Source organism: Scyliorhinus canicula, chromosome 31 (assembly GCF_902713615.1).
Source record: "Scyliorhinus canicula chromosome 31, sScyCan1.1, whole genome shotgun sequence".
Lineage (NCBI taxonomy): Eukaryota > Metazoa > Chordata > Chondrichthyes > Carcharhiniformes > Scyliorhinidae > Scyliorhinus > Scyliorhinus canicula.
Window position 1 is genome coordinate 3,155,380 of NC_052176.1, and position 17,130 is coordinate 3,172,509.

A 17,130-nucleotide genomic window follows, 5' to 3' on the forward strand; every position below is an offset into this window, starting at 1 on the left:
TTGGGGAATTCGGCCGGCACACTGAATGGGCGGCAGGGTTGGCACAGTTGCCTCACAGCGCCAGGGACCCGGGTTCGATTCAAAACTCGGGCGACTGTCTCCGCGCAGCTTGTCCGAATGGCTTCCGCCGGCCTCTAACGAAAAGGGCCCGCTCACCGTCTTTGGCAAGGTCTCCTGGAAGCAGCGGCCGAGTTTCTTCTGCGAGGTGGGCAGCGTCCTGGGGGGGTAGTGGTTGACCTTCTGCAGTGGCTGGCGGTGGAGGAGTATCGGCTGGTGCAGCAGGTCCTTCTGCTCGTTCGGGTAGCGGTCCACGCTGGAGACCCGGTGGATCTGGACCGTGGCTTCGGGCGGATGCCGGACGTGGAGGTTTATAACCGGCTGGGGCGGGGCTGGAGGATTGAAAAGGCACGGTCAGCTCGGGCATACAGCAGAGAAAGAGGCAAACGCACTCCACCCACCGCTTAACGCAAACACCAACCGCTCCCAACCGCCCGCCCGCAACATAAAAGCAAAATACCGCAGCTACCGGAAACCCGAAATAAAGATGCAAAAGGTACTGGATAAACTCAGCAGGCCCCTGTGAAGAGAGACACAGGATGGCATGGCTCAGTGGTTAGCACTGTTGCATCACAGCGCCAGGGACCCAGGTTTGGGGCTCAGGAATGTGGGACTCGCTCCTACAGGGAGTGGGGGGGGAGAATGTGGGACTCGCTCCCACAGGGAGTGGGGGGAGAATGTGGGACTCGCTCCCACGGGGAGTGGGGGGAGAATGTGGGACTCGCTCCCACGGGGAGTGGGGGAGAATGTGGGACTCGCTCCCACAGGGAGTGGGGGAGAATGTGGGACTCGCTCCCACGGGGAGTGGGGGAGAGTGTGGGACTCGCTCCACGGGGAGTGGGGGAGAATGTGGGACTCGCTCCCACAGGGAGTGGGGGGAGAATGTGGGACTCCCTCCCACAGGGAGTGGGGGAGAATGTGGGACTCGCTCCCACGGGGAGTGGGGGAGGATGTGGGACTCGAGAGAGAGGAACGGTGGGTCATGGTGATGGGGTGAGGGGACGAGGGGGGTTGGGGGGAGGGGCTAGTACGGGACATGGAGCAACGGGGATGATTGGTCTTTGATGTAAATTCGGGGCAGGGATACAGCCCCCTTGGTGAACCTTCCCTGCCACCATTCTCGGCGCCAGCCGAACACAATGCGGCGTGCACTCAACCCCGGCCTTGGCGAAGGCCCGGGTCCACAACGCGTCGCCAGGGTAATTTATTTTCCATGCTTCTCCCAACCCTGTCGACCCAGGGCTGCTCTCCCAGTGAGCGAGAGATCGTATCCCCCCGGAACTGCAGCCAGTGTAATCCAGCTACCGTGCGGAGGGAGAGCGATGGAGGTCAATAACCGGGGAGCTTAAAACGGTCAGCGGCAGGAGGTTTAGAGGGAATCTGAGAAACAACCGTTTCGCCCAGAATCGCTGCCTGGGAGGCGGGAACTCGAACAACAATTAAGAAGGGTTAAGATGAGCTCTTTAAACGCCACAGCGTGCAAGGCTATGGACCAAGGGCAGGAAGATGGGGTCGCAGGTCAATCGGTTCTCAATGGCCGCCGCAGACACGATCGGCCGAATGGCCTCTTTCTGTGCCAAAAAACTCTTGTGACTCGGTGACAGAGAGGAAGAGGGAAGTTGAAAGAGGGTGAGAGAGAGCAATAAAGGAAGAGAGATAATAATCTTTATTATTGTCACAAGTCGGCTCACATTAACGCCGCAATGAAGTGACTGTGAAAATCTCCTCGTCGCCACATTCCGGCGCCTGTTCGGGTACACGGAGGGAGAATTCAGAATGTCCAATTCGCCCGACAAGCACGTCTTTCGGGGACTTGTGGGAGGAAACCGGAGCGCCCGGAGGAAACCCACGCAGACATGGGAGGGGGGGGGGGGGGGGGGAGAACGTGCAGACTCCGCACAGACAGTGACCCAAGGCCGGGAAACGAACCCGGGACCCTGGAGCTGTGAAGAAACAGTGCTAACCACTGTGCCACCGTGCTGCCCATACTTTGAGACAGGCGGAGGGGGAGAGTGAGTGTATGGAAGAGGGGAAGCGAGAGAAAAAGAGGGCAGGAAATGAGAGATGAAGATTAAGGGCAGCACGGTAGCATGGTGGTTAGCATAAATGCTTCACAGCTCCAGGGTCCCAGGTTCGGTTCCCGGCTTGGGTCACTGTCTGTGTGGAGTCTGCACGTCCTCCCCGTGTGTGCGTGGGTTTCCTCCGGGTGCTCCGGTTTCCTCCCACAGTCCAAAGATGTGCGGGTTAGGTGGATTGGCCATGCTAAATTGCCCATAGTGTCCTAAAAAAAATAAGGCTAAGGGGGGGGTTGTTGGGTTACGGGTATAGGGTGGATACGTGGGTTTGAGTAGGGTGATCATTGCTCGGCACAACATCGAGGGCCGAAGGGCCTGTTCTGTGCTGTACTGTTCTATAAGAGCGACGGTAAATTGCTATTGTCCTTTATGTCATTGACGTGCACATTGTTCACAAATACATTCATCGCTTCATCATTGAGAACCACGTTGACCTGTTGACATTGTGGCCCGAGTACTCCTGTTATTTCAGAATGCCCAACTTCATCCTTCAAACAAACTAGAGGGTGGGGGAAAGCGGTGATTACCTTCTGGCCTGTACTGCAGTCCTCTCGCAGTCACGATGCCGTGGGTGAATTTTCCCGGGGAGTGCTCTCCGGGGCCCTGGGAGTCGGGGGTGAGTTGCAGGGTGAAGACCGAGTGCTTGTAGGTTTCCGACACCTTGTCCGGAGGCTGCTCCCCGACGTGAGGCGGCTGGGGGAAGGCCTTCTCCTTCACCAGGATCTGGCAGAACTTGCCCGTGAAGTTGGACGGGCAGTGGCAGCGGTTCCTGGAGCTGCACTGCCCTCCGTTCATGCAGGGCAGGGGGCACACCACTGGAGGATGGACAAAGATTGAACAGTTAACACCGGCGGAATCATTAGACCATCGCTTTACCTCACCCATTGTGCCGATCAGAGAGAGAGTTCCGGGACTGGATTCACCGCAATCCCGCGGCGAACGTGATTGCATTAGATGCTCGGGCGCGCGGCCGATCTGGCGGGGGGGGGGGTCTAATTTTTGCGTCTAGTTCCGCGGTCCGAGTTGGAGCTCGGTGCGGCCGCTGGAGGTCGCCGGTCTGCGCATGCGCGGACTCCGAACCGGAAGGCCCATATCCGCAGATAAAGCTGCGAGATTCACTCTGGGTCCTTGCTCGCCCCCTGCAGGGCATTGAATTAGCGGTACTTTTTTTACAGGAATCTCTGGAGTAAAACTCCGCCGTTTTTACACCGGCATGCGGACAGAGTCCCACTTTGGGAGAATCCGGCCCCCGGTCTCCAGGCTGAAAAAGGACTAAGGGGCTCTGGAGAGATTGCTAACATCAGACATTTCACGCAGGAAAGCTCAGATGAGGTTTCTGGAGAAGAAAAGGCTGAGGGGGTGACCTGATTGAAGTCTTTCAAATGACGAAGGGGGTTTCAATGAAGTGGGGGGGAATGTGGGACTCGCTCCCACAGGGAGTGGGGAGAATATGGGACTCGCTCCCACAGGGAGTGGGTGGAAATGTGGGACTCGCTCCCACAGGGCGTGGGGGGAAATGTGGGACTCGCTCCCACAGGGAGTGGGGGAGAATGTGGGACTCGCTCCCACAGGGAGTGGGGAGAATGTGGGACTCGCTCCCACAGGGAGTGGGGGAGAATGTGGGACTCGCTCCCACGGGGAGTGGGGGAGAATGTGGGACTCGCTCCCACAGGGAGTGGGGGGAAATGTGGGACTCGCTCCCACAGGGAGTGGGGAGAATGTGGGACTCGCTCCCACAGGGAGTGGGGGGAAATGTGGGACTCGCTCCCACAGGGAGTGGGGGGGAATGTGGGACTCGCTCCCACAGGGAGTGGGGGGAACTGTGGGACTCGCTCCCACAGGGAGTGGGGGAGAATGTGGGACTCGCTCCCACAGGGAGTGGGGGGAGAATGTGGGACTCGCTCCCACAGGGAGTGGGGGAGAATGTGGGACTCGCTCCCACAGGGAGTGCTCGAGGTGAATAGTGTCGATACATTTAAGGGGGGAAGCTGAATAAACTGATGAGGAAGAGAGGAATGGAAGGATAGGGAGATGGGTGGCAGGGGGGTTGAAATGAAGACTGTCAGGCGGACTATACAAATCAACACACATCAATGATATGGCCTTTGCAATGACTTGTACACATTAAACTCCATCAATGCGTCTTAATCAATCAAGAATGAACAATGAGTGTCAAAATAATAATCCGACCCTTTCTTCCCTTGAGATTTGTGCCCATCAGACAGGGTCTCGGAGACTAGACACAGAACAACCTCGAGGTAGAGGGAATCTCCCTCAAACCTGCCCCAATAATCAGCCCTGACCTCGATATCCAAGTAGGATCGTCTCAACGTTCCCATATGACACCGAGGAGCAGGAGTGTCTCAGCCAACATTCCTCCCTCAATCACGGAAAGAAAACAACAGATTAACTTTTCATTGGCTACGCCTCTCCGTCCGCATTTGCTGACGTAAATCGCAGCAATCGAACTTCCTCGGGGAGCGCGGCCGGGCACCTTTCGGTTCTGGTCGCCATTGGTACCGGGCATCAGTGGGATGCCCTCGGACTTCTGGTGTCACCTGGGTACCCTGGCAGTGCCAGCCTGGTGCCCTGGCAGTACCGCCTGGGTGTCAGCTTGGCACAGCCAAGGTGCCCAACTGGTACTTTTGCGCGTGCGAGTGTGCCTGGGTTGCCCGATTGGGCTGCTGTGGGTGCGAGGGAGGCAGCGGTACCCTCCCATGTTGTGTTCGGGCTAGGGGGGAGGTCAGGGATTTTTTAAAAAAGCAGGCAGCACGGTAGCACAGCGGTTAGCACTATGGCTTCACAGCGCCAGGGTCCCGGGTTCGATTCCCGGCTTGGGTCACTGTCTGTGCGGAGTCTGCACGTCCGCCCCGTGTCTGCGCGGGTTCCCTCCGGGCGCTCCGGTTTCCTCCCACAGTCCAAAGATTTGCAGGTTAGGTGGATCGGCCGTGCTAAATTGCCCCTCAGGTTAGATGGGGGTTACGGGGATAGGGTGGAGGCGTGGGCTTAAGTTGGGTGCTCTTTTCAAGGGCCGGTGCAGACGCGAATGGGCTGAATGGCCTCCTTCTGCACTGTAAATTCTATGAAATTAGTCCCGAATCGGAATTGGATCGGGACCCAGCTGAGCGAAGATGATAAGAAGCAGACAGAAGCCAGGACTTTGATGCCGGCCTCTTTGTTATGAAGACATTTAAAACAGGAAACTGGGTCTGACTGAATTATGAGATAATAACAATTGGCACAGTTTTTCCCACTCCGTCTTCACATTGATGGTCAAGCTGTGATCTCATTGGCTGGACGGGGTTACGTCAGCCACTCACAGCGTCCCTCCCCAAGAAAGAGGTGGATTGTCTGCAAAAGCACGTCCAGGACGAGCGAGGATCATGAAAGAAATTCTGTCCTATCTAGAAGTCTCCAAAGTTACAGGGTAAATGGCCCTCACCCTGCTGAATAAACAGTGACTCTGTACAGTTACACAGTGAGTGATCCTCACCCTGCTGAATAAACAGTGACTCTGTACAGTTACACAGTGAGTGACCCTCACCCTGCTGAATAAACAGTGACTCTGTACAGTTACACAGTGAGTGATCCTCACCCTGCTGAATAAACAGTGACTCTGTACAGTTACACAGTGAGTGATCCTCACCCTGCTGAATAAACAGTGACTCTGTACAGTTACACAGTGAGTGACCCTCACCCTGCTGAATAAACAGTGACTCTGTACAGTTACACAGTGAGTGATCCTCACCCTGCTGAATAAACAGTGACTCTGTACAGTTACACAGTGAGTGATCCTCACCCTGCTGAATAAACAGTGACTCTGTACAGTTACAAAGTGAGTGATCCTCACCCTGCTGAATAAACAGTGACTCTGTACAGTTACACAGTGAGTGATCCTCACCCTGCTGAATAAACAGTGACTCTGTACAGTTACACAGTGAGTGATCCTCACCCTGCTGAATAAACAGTGACTCTGTACAGTTACACAGTGAGTGATCCTCACCCTGCTGAATAAACAGTGACTCTGTACAGTTACACAGTGAGTGACCCTCACCCTGCTGAATAAACAGTGACTCTGTACAGTTACACAGTGAGTGACCCTCATCCTGCTGAATAAACAGTGACTCTGTACAGTTACACAGTGAGTGATCCTCACCCTGCTGAATAAACAGTGACTCTGTACAGTTACACAGTGAGTGATCCTCACCCTGAATAAACAGTGACTCTGTACAGTTACACAGTGAGTGACCCTCAACCTGCTGAATAAACAGTGACTCTGTACAGTTACACAGTGAGTGATCCTCACCCTGCTGAATAAACAGTCACTCTGTACAGTTACACAGTGAGTGACCCTCACCCTGCTGAATAAACAGTGACTCTGTACAGTTACACAGTGAGTGATCCTCGCCCTGCTGAATAAACAGTGACTCTGTACAGTTACACAGTGAGTGACCCTCACCCTGCTGAATAAACAGTGACTCTGTACAGTTACACAGTGAGTGATCCTCACCCTGCTGAATAAACACTGACTCTGTACAGTTACACAGTGAGTGATCCTCACCCTGCTGAATAAACAGTGACTCTGTACAGTTACACAGTGAATGATCCTCACCCTGCTGAATAAACAGTGACTCTGTACAGTTACACAGTGAGTGATCCTCACCCTGCTGAATAAACAGTGACTCTGTACAGTTACACAGTGAGTGATCCTCACCCTGAATAAACAGTGACTCTGTACAGTTACACAGTGAGTGATGCGCACCCTGCTGAATAAACAGTGACTCTGTACAGTTACACAGTGAGTGATCCTCACCCTGCTGAATAAACAGTGACTCTGTACAGTTACACAGTGAGTGATCCTCACCCTGCTGAATAAACAGTGACTCTGTACAGGTACACAGTGAGTGATCCTCACCCTGAATAAACAGTGACTCTGTACAGTTACACAGTGAGTGACCCTCAACCTGCTGAATAAACAGTGACTCTGTACAGTTACACAGAGTGATCCTCACCCTGCTGAATAAACAGTGACTCTGTACAGTTACACAGTGAGTGATCCTCACCCTGAATAAACAGTGACTCTGTACAGTTACATAGTGAGTGACCCTCAACCTGCTGAATAAACAGTGACTCTGTACAGTTACACAGTGAGTGATCCTCACCCTGCTGAATAAACAGTGACTCTGTACAGTTACACAGTGAGTGATCCTCACCCTGCTGAATAAACAGTGACTCTGTACAGTTACACAGAGTGATCCTCACCCTGCTGAATAAACAGTGACTCTGTACAGTTACAGAGTGAGTGATCCTCACCCTGCTGAATAAACAGTGACTCTGTACAGTTACACAGTGAGTGATCCTCACCCTGCTGAATAAACAGTGACTCTGTACAGTTACACAGTGAGTGATCCTCACCCTGCTGAATAAACAGTGACTCTGTACAGTTACACAGAGTGATCCTCACCCTGCTGAATAAACAGTGACTCTGTACAGTTACACAGTGAGTGATCCTCACCCTGAATAAACAGTGACTCTGTACAGTTACACAGTGAGTGATCCTCACCCTGCTGAATAAACAGTGACTCTGTACAGTTACACAGAGTGATCCTCACCCTGCTGAATAAACAGTGACTCTGTACAGTTACACAGTGAGTGATCCTCACCCTGAATAAACAGTGACTCTGTACAGTTACACAGTGAGTGACCCTCAACCTGCTGAATAAACAGTGACTCTGTACAGTTACACAGTGAGTGATCCTCACCCTGCTGAATAAACAGTGACTCTGTACAGTTACACAGTGAGTGATCCTCACCCTGCTGAATAAACAGTGACTCTGTACAGTTACACAGTGAGTGATCCTCACCCTGCTGAATAAACAGTGACTCTGTACAGTTACACAGTGAGTGATCCTCACCCTGCTGAATAAACAGTGACTCTGTACAGTTACACAGTGAGTGATCCTCACCCTGCTGAATAAACAGTGACTCTGTACAGATACACAGTGGGTATCTCAAACGGTGTTAAAAGCGAAAACAGACTCTGTACAAACACTTAGTAATGCTTCCCCTGTGTCACACGGGTACACATGAACTAATATTATACAGCAAACTGCAGGAACACATATCCATTGTGAGAAAAACTTACCTGACTGAGTAATTAGAAACTGCACAGTTACACACGTCTGTACCACTTATCCTGAATAAACATGATGTAACGTTACACACCGCTCAAATCTTACACTGTCCTGGGAGTGTTTGATGGGGACAGTGTACAGGGAGCTTTACTCTGTATCTAACCCCGTGCTGTCCCTGTCCTGGGTGTGTTTGATGGGGACAGTGTAGAGGGAGCTTTACTCTGTATCTAACCCCGTGCTGTACCTGCCCTGGGAGTGTTTGATGGGGACAGTGTAGAGGGAGCTTTACTCTGTATCTAACCCCGTGCTGTACCTGTCCTGGGAGTGTTTGATGGGGACAGTGTAGAGGGAGCTTTACTCTGTATCTAACCCCGTGCTGTACCTGTCCTGGGAGTGTTTGATGGGGACAGTGTAGAGGGAGCTTTACTCTGTATCTAACCCCGTGCTGTACCTGTCCTGGGAGTGTTTGATGGGGACAGTGTAGAGGGAGCTTTACTCTGTATCTAACCCCGTGCTGTACCTGTCCTGGGAGTGTTTGATGGGGACAGTGTAGAGGGAGCTTTACTCTGTATCTAACCTCGTGCTGTACCTGTCCTGGGAGTGTTTGATGGGGACAGTGTAGAGGGAGCTTTACTCTGTATCTAACCCCGTGCTGTACCTGTCCTGGGAGTGTTTGATGGGGACAGTGTAGAGGGAGCTTTACTCTGTATCTAACCCTGTGCTGTACCTGTCCTGGGAGTGTTTGATGGGGACATGTGTAGAGGGAGCTTTACTCTGTATCTAACCCCGTGCTGTACCTGCCCTGGGAGTGTTTGATGGGAACAGTGTAGAGGGAGCTTTACTCTGTATCTAACCCCGTGCTGTACCTGTCCTGGGAGTGTTTGATGCTCCCACTGGCTCCCCGAAATGCTACGTGTGTTGTTCTGAGCTCTGGCATCCCTCAGCCAAGCAGGTGAGAAAAGTCGATGGGGTGTTATTGTTTGACAGTACAAGTTAGGACTGGTTTGAGCAGCTGCGGCCGATCGAGGTCTGGATCCAGAATATCTGTGGTAACTGCAATACATTAGTAATGAGTGCTGCTCCAGTCACTGATGGATTCCAGGGAAGAATTCCATTGGACCACATCACTCACTGTTCAATTTCTTCAATCCTTATTCCTGATCCAAATCCAACAACTGAAGCCTGTGATCCCGGTCCAAGAACAAGTTGGTTTGCAGTTTTTCAACTATGCGAGTCTAAGAAATAGTGGGAGGGTACCTTTTTGTTTTCCATTCGTTTTTCCTGGAGATGGGAACGTTGGGGCCAAGGGGGCAGCATTGTCCATTTGGCCCATCGTGTGATGCTGTTTCTCCCAGTGGGCAATTCACCTAGAGCCCCGCCTCCCGGCTGTAACCCTGCCCATATTTCCTGGGGGCTGGTTTGGCAGAGTGGGCTGGCTTGTAATGCAGAACAAGGCCAGCAGCGTGGGTTCAATTCCCGTACCAGCCTCCCCGAACAGGCGCTGGAATGTGTCGACTAGGGGGCTTTTCAGAGTAACTTCATTAAAACCTACTTGCGACAATAAGTGATTATTATTATTGCCACACAGCAGTCTGATTCCCTTTTGAAAGGTTCAATTGAACCCCCCCCCCCCCTCGTAAGAGAGACCCCTGCCTGGGAGCCCCCGTAAGAGAGAGCTGTGAAACTAACCAGGTGAGAGCTTTAAATTCTCTCACTTCCTCTTTTTCTCTGCAGAGAGCACTTAACTGTCTTTGATGTAGCCCAGGAGCTGTCAATCATAGCTGGTTGTTTGCAAACATCGCTGTTAGTTTCACAGCCGTGTACATGAAAGTCACTCGAGGGGAGGCGAATGAAACAATGCAGGCGGCTGGGTGTGTGAGTGTGTGCAAGCTGACAATCACAGCCTGGTTACAGCAATTTCACAGCGATAGGAATGAAAGATTTGCAGATCAAAGATCTGAGAGGGGGTTTGAACCCAGGAATTGACAGGTGCTGCTTCCTGTGTCCGAGTCAGCGGGTGTATTGCCCAGGTGAGTGTTTAAACGTTGAGTTTCTCTTCTCGGGGGCTCCCAGGCAAGGGTCTTTCTTTTGGGCGTTCCCTGGCGGGGGGGTCTCTGTAATGGGTGGGGGGGGGGGGGGTGTCTGTAATGGTAGGCCATGATGTGGAGATGCCAGCGTTGGACTGGGGTGAGCACAGTAAGAAGTCTGACAACACCAGGTTAAAGTCCAACAGGTTTGTTTCGAAGCACTAGCTTTCGGAGTGCAGCTCCTTCAGCTGATTCACCCGAGGAAGGAGCTGCGCTCCGAAAGCTAGTGCTTCGAAACAAACCCTGTTGGACTTTAACCTGGTGTTGAAAGGCTTCTTACTGTAATGGATGGGACTGTGGGACGGGGGGGGGGGAAGGATTTGCATTGTTAGGAGGGGGGGGGGACTTTGGGGAAATGCCCTTAAAGAATTACCCCCTTGGCCCACCGTGTAGTCCATCGGGTCGGGGCCGCATTTGTAAACGTCTGTGCCAATTACCGCGCATGTGGACTGGATAATCACGCGGGATTGGAGAATATGGGGCGGAATTCTCCACCACCCGGGAATTAGCGGGGGACGGAATCGTGCCGCGCCGATCGACGTGGCCCCCCCCCCGGCAATTCTCCGGCACGCGATGGGCCGAAGTCCCGCCGCTGTCAGGCCTCTCCCGCCGACGTGGTTCAAACCACCTCTGGTGGCGGCGGGATTGACGCCGCGAGCGGGCCCCCGGGGGAAGGGGGGGGGCGCGTTCCGATCGGACCCCGGGGGGGTGACCCCCGCGGTGGCCTGGCCCGCGATCGGGGCCCACCGATCGGCGGGCGGGCCAGTGCCGCGGGCGCACTCTTTTTCTTCCGCCGCCGCCACGGCCTCCGACATGGCGGAGGCGGAAGAGAACCCCCCTCCGCCGCGCATGCGCCGGTGGTGACGCAGCGGCTGCTGACGCTCCGGCGCATGCACGGACTCACGCCGGCCGGCAAAGGCCTTTCGGGTAGGGGAGAATCCCGGCTCATGGTGCCTGGCCCGTTAATAGGACGCAAGCGGGCCTTTATGGCCTATTTGCATTCTCCCGCTGGTGGACGCAAACATCGACACCGCTGCCAGCGAGGGAACCAGAGCGTCGGAACGGGCGGCGAACCCATCTTTCTGCCCGGCGCTGGGGTCTCTGCCACGATCGGGAACCCCCCCGCTACCGACCGCGAGCGGCGGAGATCCGGCCCCGCGTCTTAAATCTGTGCCCCCTGCTTCTCAATCCTCCCACCTGCCTCCGGGTCGCCTCAGCAGGGGGCGGTGTGCGTGACCTGGAGGCTTAGGGCCCCTCGAGGGAGGGAAATCTCTCACCCCCCCCATCCCGTAAAAATTGTTGCAGGAGCCGGCAGAAACTTGGGAGTCCCGTCTGAGCCGATTTTTTTCCCCCCTCAAATATAAACGGAGCGGAGAGTTCAACAGCCGCCCCTAATGAGCCAGCGCAAGGCAGCCATTTAAATTCAGGCTCATGGGCCCTTCAAGAACACACGACCGTTGGAGGAGGAAGCAAAAAAGGGGGGAAATTAGGCAAATCATTACATCCCGAAAAGACGTACTCTTTCAGGCATTCCAGGAGGCGCCTCGGAGACCGATTAAGCCCCTCCAGAGCCACCCAAAGAGGCATTTTTTTTTTTTTGTCCATCGCAGAAGTTAGCTGGGATGATTTGCGGCCCTCCGAGATTCCCACAGGAATGCTCAGGGATCCCAGGCCCTGTCAGAGGTGAGGCTTCCGGCTGAAACCTGGGCCAGTTTTCTTTTAACGATGAAGCATTTTTGCCGGGAGGAAGTATTTAATTGACAGGAAGCACACAGTGGTGGCCAACTACAAAACGCAGAGAGTGCTTATAGCTCCCATGGCGTCCATTAGAATCGGTATTTTATGACGGCGATGCATAAGGCAAGTCTGTGGCTCAAACACTCAAGAAGCTCGACACCAGCCAGGACAAAGCAGCCCCCCCCCCGCTTGATTGCCCCCCCCTCTTGAACACACATTCACTCCCTTGTAGCCACCTGGGGTGGCCAGGTCCCGATTCCAAAATGGACACTCGCAAAGAGTGCTGGGAAAAATGGACAGCACTAGAGAAACAAGCAGGTGCAAGGTTTGCCTGTGGATTGGAACTTGCCGCTCCCAGACAGAACTGAAACCAATAGCCATTAGCATAGTAATGAGCTATCTCCGGGGACAAAAGAGAAACGTTTAAACAATCGGTACCAGGGCAGACTCCCCGGCGCCAGTGGAGACTAAAATAAAGGCAGACCAACGGGTACCTAGGGCCCGCCCAGCGATCGGGGAATGACCCCGTTATTGGAGAGAATCGATACAAACGATTGGGATATGGTCCAATTAATTGGCGCGAAACCCTTTGGGCTATAAAACAGAGTCCCCAAGGTCAGTTCGCTCTCTTATTTTCTCCATCTTCACCTTGACCTTTGGCTCTCAGCGACTCGAGGCCCGCCGAGCACCAGCCAAGTAAGTCTGAGGTCAACGCAGGCTACGAGATAGGCGCTCCTGGCTACTATTCTATACCAGTTCGAAGCCAGCAGTATCAGAACCGGACAACGGCCATTGCTCCTCTGACTGAGTGGGCGCCCGAAGCTAAGTATAGGCTTTTAGTAGTAGTTGTAGTTTAGCGAGTAGAGTTTGTGCACGAGTAATAATTCACTGCGTGTGTAAATAAACGTGCATTGATTTCAAACTTACTAACTGGTGTATCGAGTCATTGATCAGTACTTGGCTTTGAACCCTGTGGTGGTATCAGAAAGATACTTGGCAACTCTTCAGCAAAGGTAATTAAAACAGAGCAAATTAAGGGAAAGCATAACAAGCAACACCCTCCTCCACCACCGACACACAGCGGCAGCCGGGTGCACCGTCTACAACAGGGGTGGGCAAACTACGGCCCGCGGGCCCGCCAAAGGTCTTTATGCGGCCCACCAAGATCAAGTCATCAAAAAAAAAAAAAATTTTTTTTAAAAAAAATATTATTTTTTTTTTATTTTAAGGTTAATGTGGGGGGGGGCTGTTGGGTTACTGGTATATGGTGGGTACGTTGACTTGAGTAGGGTGATCATTGCTCGGCACAACATGTGTTTCATGTGAAGTTTCTACTTTAAAATATTAATTAATAAAAATTAATTGTTTTTTTTTCTTTAAAAACCTTTTATTTTGGCTATTTTAAATATTAATTATTTTACTGAATATACTATGCGGCCCTTTAAAATTGTGAATTTCTGAATGTGGCCCTTGCACGGAAAAGTTTGCCCACCCCTGCTCTACAAGATGTGCTGCAGGTTCCTGAGGCGGCACCTTGCAAATCCACGACCACTACCATCTGGAAGGACAGGAACAGCGGGTACCTGGGAACCCCCACCACCTGGAGGTTCCCCCCCTCCAAGTCACTCCCCACCCTGACTTGGAAATATATCGGCCGTTCCGTGTCCGATGTGTCCGGGGTCATAAATTCCCGTCCCAGCCGCACCAGGGGGTGTACCTACACCCCAGGGACTGCAGCGCCTCAAGGGACGTAGTGGGAGAGGGGGCAGCACGGCAACGCAGTGGGTTAGCGCTGCTGCCTCACAGCGCTGAGGACCCGGGTTCGATCCCGGCCCTGGGTCACTGTCCGTGTGGAGTTTGCACATTCTCCCCGTGACTGCGTGGGTTTCCCCACAACCCAAAGATGTGCAGGGTAGGTGGATTGGCCGCGCTAAATTGGGGGGGGGAAAAAATAATTAGGTACCCTAAACTTTATATAGAAAAGAGGCCTGGTCACTGCGGCAGACCTTACTGGGCAGGCTGACGCCATGGGTTCCATGTTGGGAGGCTGAGAGCCCCTCACATTCAACTTGTCCAGCAGCATCGGTCCGTGGCCTGTGCAGATAGGCTGGGAGGCCTCCCCCTATTGAGGGAGGTCGAAGCCAGGAACGTTTGCTGGTGGGTCATCGGGGAGGTTTGGGCTTTTGGTGCAGGCTCCTCCCCTTCTATCCATCTGGATCCCGGACCGGTCCCAGCTGCGGGAATTCTTGCCGCTCTATCCCCAAGAGCGGCCCACCCCCATCCTCAGCCATTCCCGGTTGGGATCCCGCATGGGGTAGCACGGTAGTTAGCATAAATGCTTCACAGCTCCAGGGTCCCAGGTTCGGTTCCCGGCTGGGTCACTGCCTGTGCGGAGTCTGCACGTCCTTCCCGTGTGTGCGTGGGTTTCCTCCGGGTGCTCCGGTTTCCTCCCACAGTCCAAAGATGTGCGGGTTAGGTGGATTGGCCATGATAAATTGCCCGTAGTGTCCTAATAGTAAGGTTAAGGGGGGGAGTTGTTGGGTTACGGGTATGGGGTGGATACGTGGGTTTGAGTAGGGTGATCATTGCTCGGCACAACATCGAGGGCCGAAGGGCCTGTTCTGTGCTGTACTGTTCTATGTTCTATGTAGGATGACGGGTGCTGCTCACCATTCCTGTCCCCCCCCCCCACACCGCCTCCCCCAGCACCATGGCGAATGGCAGGCGAGGGCAATGTGGGTCAGGAGAAAGGACAGTGCGACTGTAAACGGTGTTCCTGCTCGTCATGGACACCGACAACAACACGTCTCCCAATCTCCCTTTGCGCAAAGCACTGAACTCTCTGGTCCGTGAAGATTGGATTGGATTGGATTTGTTTATTGTCACTGAGGTACAGTGAAAAGTATTTTTCTGCGAGCAGCTCAACAGATCATTAAGTACATGAACAGAAAAGTGTCGTGTGAGGGTACCTTTAAGAAATGGGGGGTTATAAAATAGCTGTAGTGGATGTACCCAAGAAATGGGTGTTTATCGGAGATGTCAGAGTGTGGGTGGAGCTGGGCTGTCTGTCAGCTTTTACTTTCGCTTCAGGTTGCCTGCTACAGGGTGTGTTCAGTTTTGTTTTAGTTTTGGAGAAGCTGCAGTCACAGCAAGATGTGTATGAATCTCTGTGGGCTAAAGAATGTCCATTTGGTGATTTCAAAGTGGTAACTGTTCTCAGTAGTGTAGTTAAACCTGATGTCTTTCTGTAAAAAGGGTTTTTTCTGTCTTATGGATGTTGCAAGGAAAGATTAAGAGTTACGTATAGAGTACTGTATTCTTGGGGGATTTATTGGTGTTGATAGTTGTTATGCTGTTTACTATGGGTTTATAAAGTGTTAACTGGTTTCATAAATAAACATTGTTTTAATTTAAAAGTACTTTAACGCTCTGGTGTGCCACACCAGTAAAGTAGGCCCGTGTGCTCCCCATTCGGCACAACATCGTGGGCAGAAGGGCCTGTTCTGTGCTGCATTTTTCTATGTTCTATATAACCACAATCTATTAAAAGTTGTGGGTCAGGTGAACTCCATGATACAGTTTGTGGTTCTCTAAGCCCTGGCCCACAACAAAAGGAAATAAAAGAAAATACATAATAGGGCAACACAAGGTACACAATGTAACTACATAGACGCCGGCATCGGGTGAAGCATACAGGGGTGTAGTGTTAATCAGTGTCCATAAGAGGGTCGTTTAGGACTCTGGTAACAGAGGGGGGAGAAGCTGTTTTTGAATCTGTTCGTGCGTGTTCTCAGACTTCTGTATCTCCTGCCCGATGGAAGAAGTTGGAAGAGTGAGTAAGCCGGGTGGGAGGGGTCCTTGATTATGCTGCCCGCTTTCCCCAGGCAGCGGGAGGTGTCGATGGAGTCAATGGATGGGAGGCAGGTTCGTGTGATGGACTGGGCGGTGTTCACGACTCTCTGAAGTTTCTTGCTGTCTCGGGCCGAGTAGTTGCCATACCCAGGCCGTGATCCAGGTTACGTTGTCGGATCAGGCCCACAAATTGAGCCTCTCGTCTATAAACCCATTGCCCTCTCTAAGCGCCCAGAGCCGTGACCCCCCCCCCCCCCCCCCCCCCCCCACCCTTCCCCACAAGTCCATCCATCGGTAGACGACCAGCAAGTCGACGAACTGGATCCGATTCAAACCCTAAACTCGCAAGGTGCTTCCTGGATACCAGATGCAAAGAACATCCTTCCAGAACCTTCTGCCAAGGAGGTGGTTACTGCTGGGAGGCAGTCGCATCTTCCCCATTTAGATTTTATGAGCCATTTTTCCTTCCTTAGACTCAGACATTCCATCTTTTCTCCTGCTGGGAATTGAGCAATGGGCCGGCGCGTCCACATTGTCCTGTCGCCCATTTCAAAACATCAGTGTTTCACTCTTATTCCCGGTGGCTAGCCGACCACAATCCACAGGGCCAGTAATGGAAGGAGTTGTGTTTTGGAAGGGTGGGGGGTGGCGGGAGGAGGTGTGAGGTCTGCTGCGAGATGCTCACGCGCTCAGAGACGGTAAGAAAAGGATCTAACAGCATTTCGGGTGCAGCTGCACATTTCGAAGCCGTCTTCAGTTCATCGCTCTGCCCGGCCATCTGGATTCAATAACCTACGATGGCCGGAGCCAAGCAAAATAAACAGAGTTGTTAAACCTTTACACGGCATCTTGCAGGTTCCTTCAGAGCGAGTGAAAAAGGGCCATTGATGGCCGGCCGGGCCATCTTTCGGATGGCGTCTCGGGGCGTTTGGGCGCACACACACACACGCAGAGCAATGGCGTCACCATCTCCTGATCCCGACTGAACATCGGGTCTCTCTCTCTCTGACCACCAGCTTCCCGCCCTCCTCTCTCTCTCTCTGGGTTGGCCGCCCTCCTACCATTCCGCTCAAGGACACCTGGATGTCGGCGAGGACAGCATTAACTGGCTCAACTGCCCAAGCGACAGTCGGAAGGGACGGTTGCTAGGGAGACATGGGCGGCCCAAACAGGCGCTAACTTCAGTTA

General features: G+C 53.0%; 1 protein-coding gene across 1 annotated transcript in view; it reads right to left on the reverse strand.

Moving 5' to 3' along the window:
* LOC119958819 (latent-transforming growth factor beta-binding protein 1-like) overlaps window positions 1-17,130 on the reverse strand; it is a 97,393-nt gene that overhangs the window by 18,837 nt on the left and 61,426 nt on the right. The window contains exons 2-3 of the mRNA XM_038787321.1: window positions 2,660-2,947; window positions 157-389 (exon numbers count right to left, since the gene is read on the reverse strand). Of these exons, the coding sequence (XP_038643249.1) occupies window positions 157-389; window positions 2,660-2,947 (521 nt within the window). The remainder of the gene's footprint in view (window positions 1-156; window positions 390-2,659; window positions 2,948-17,130) is intronic.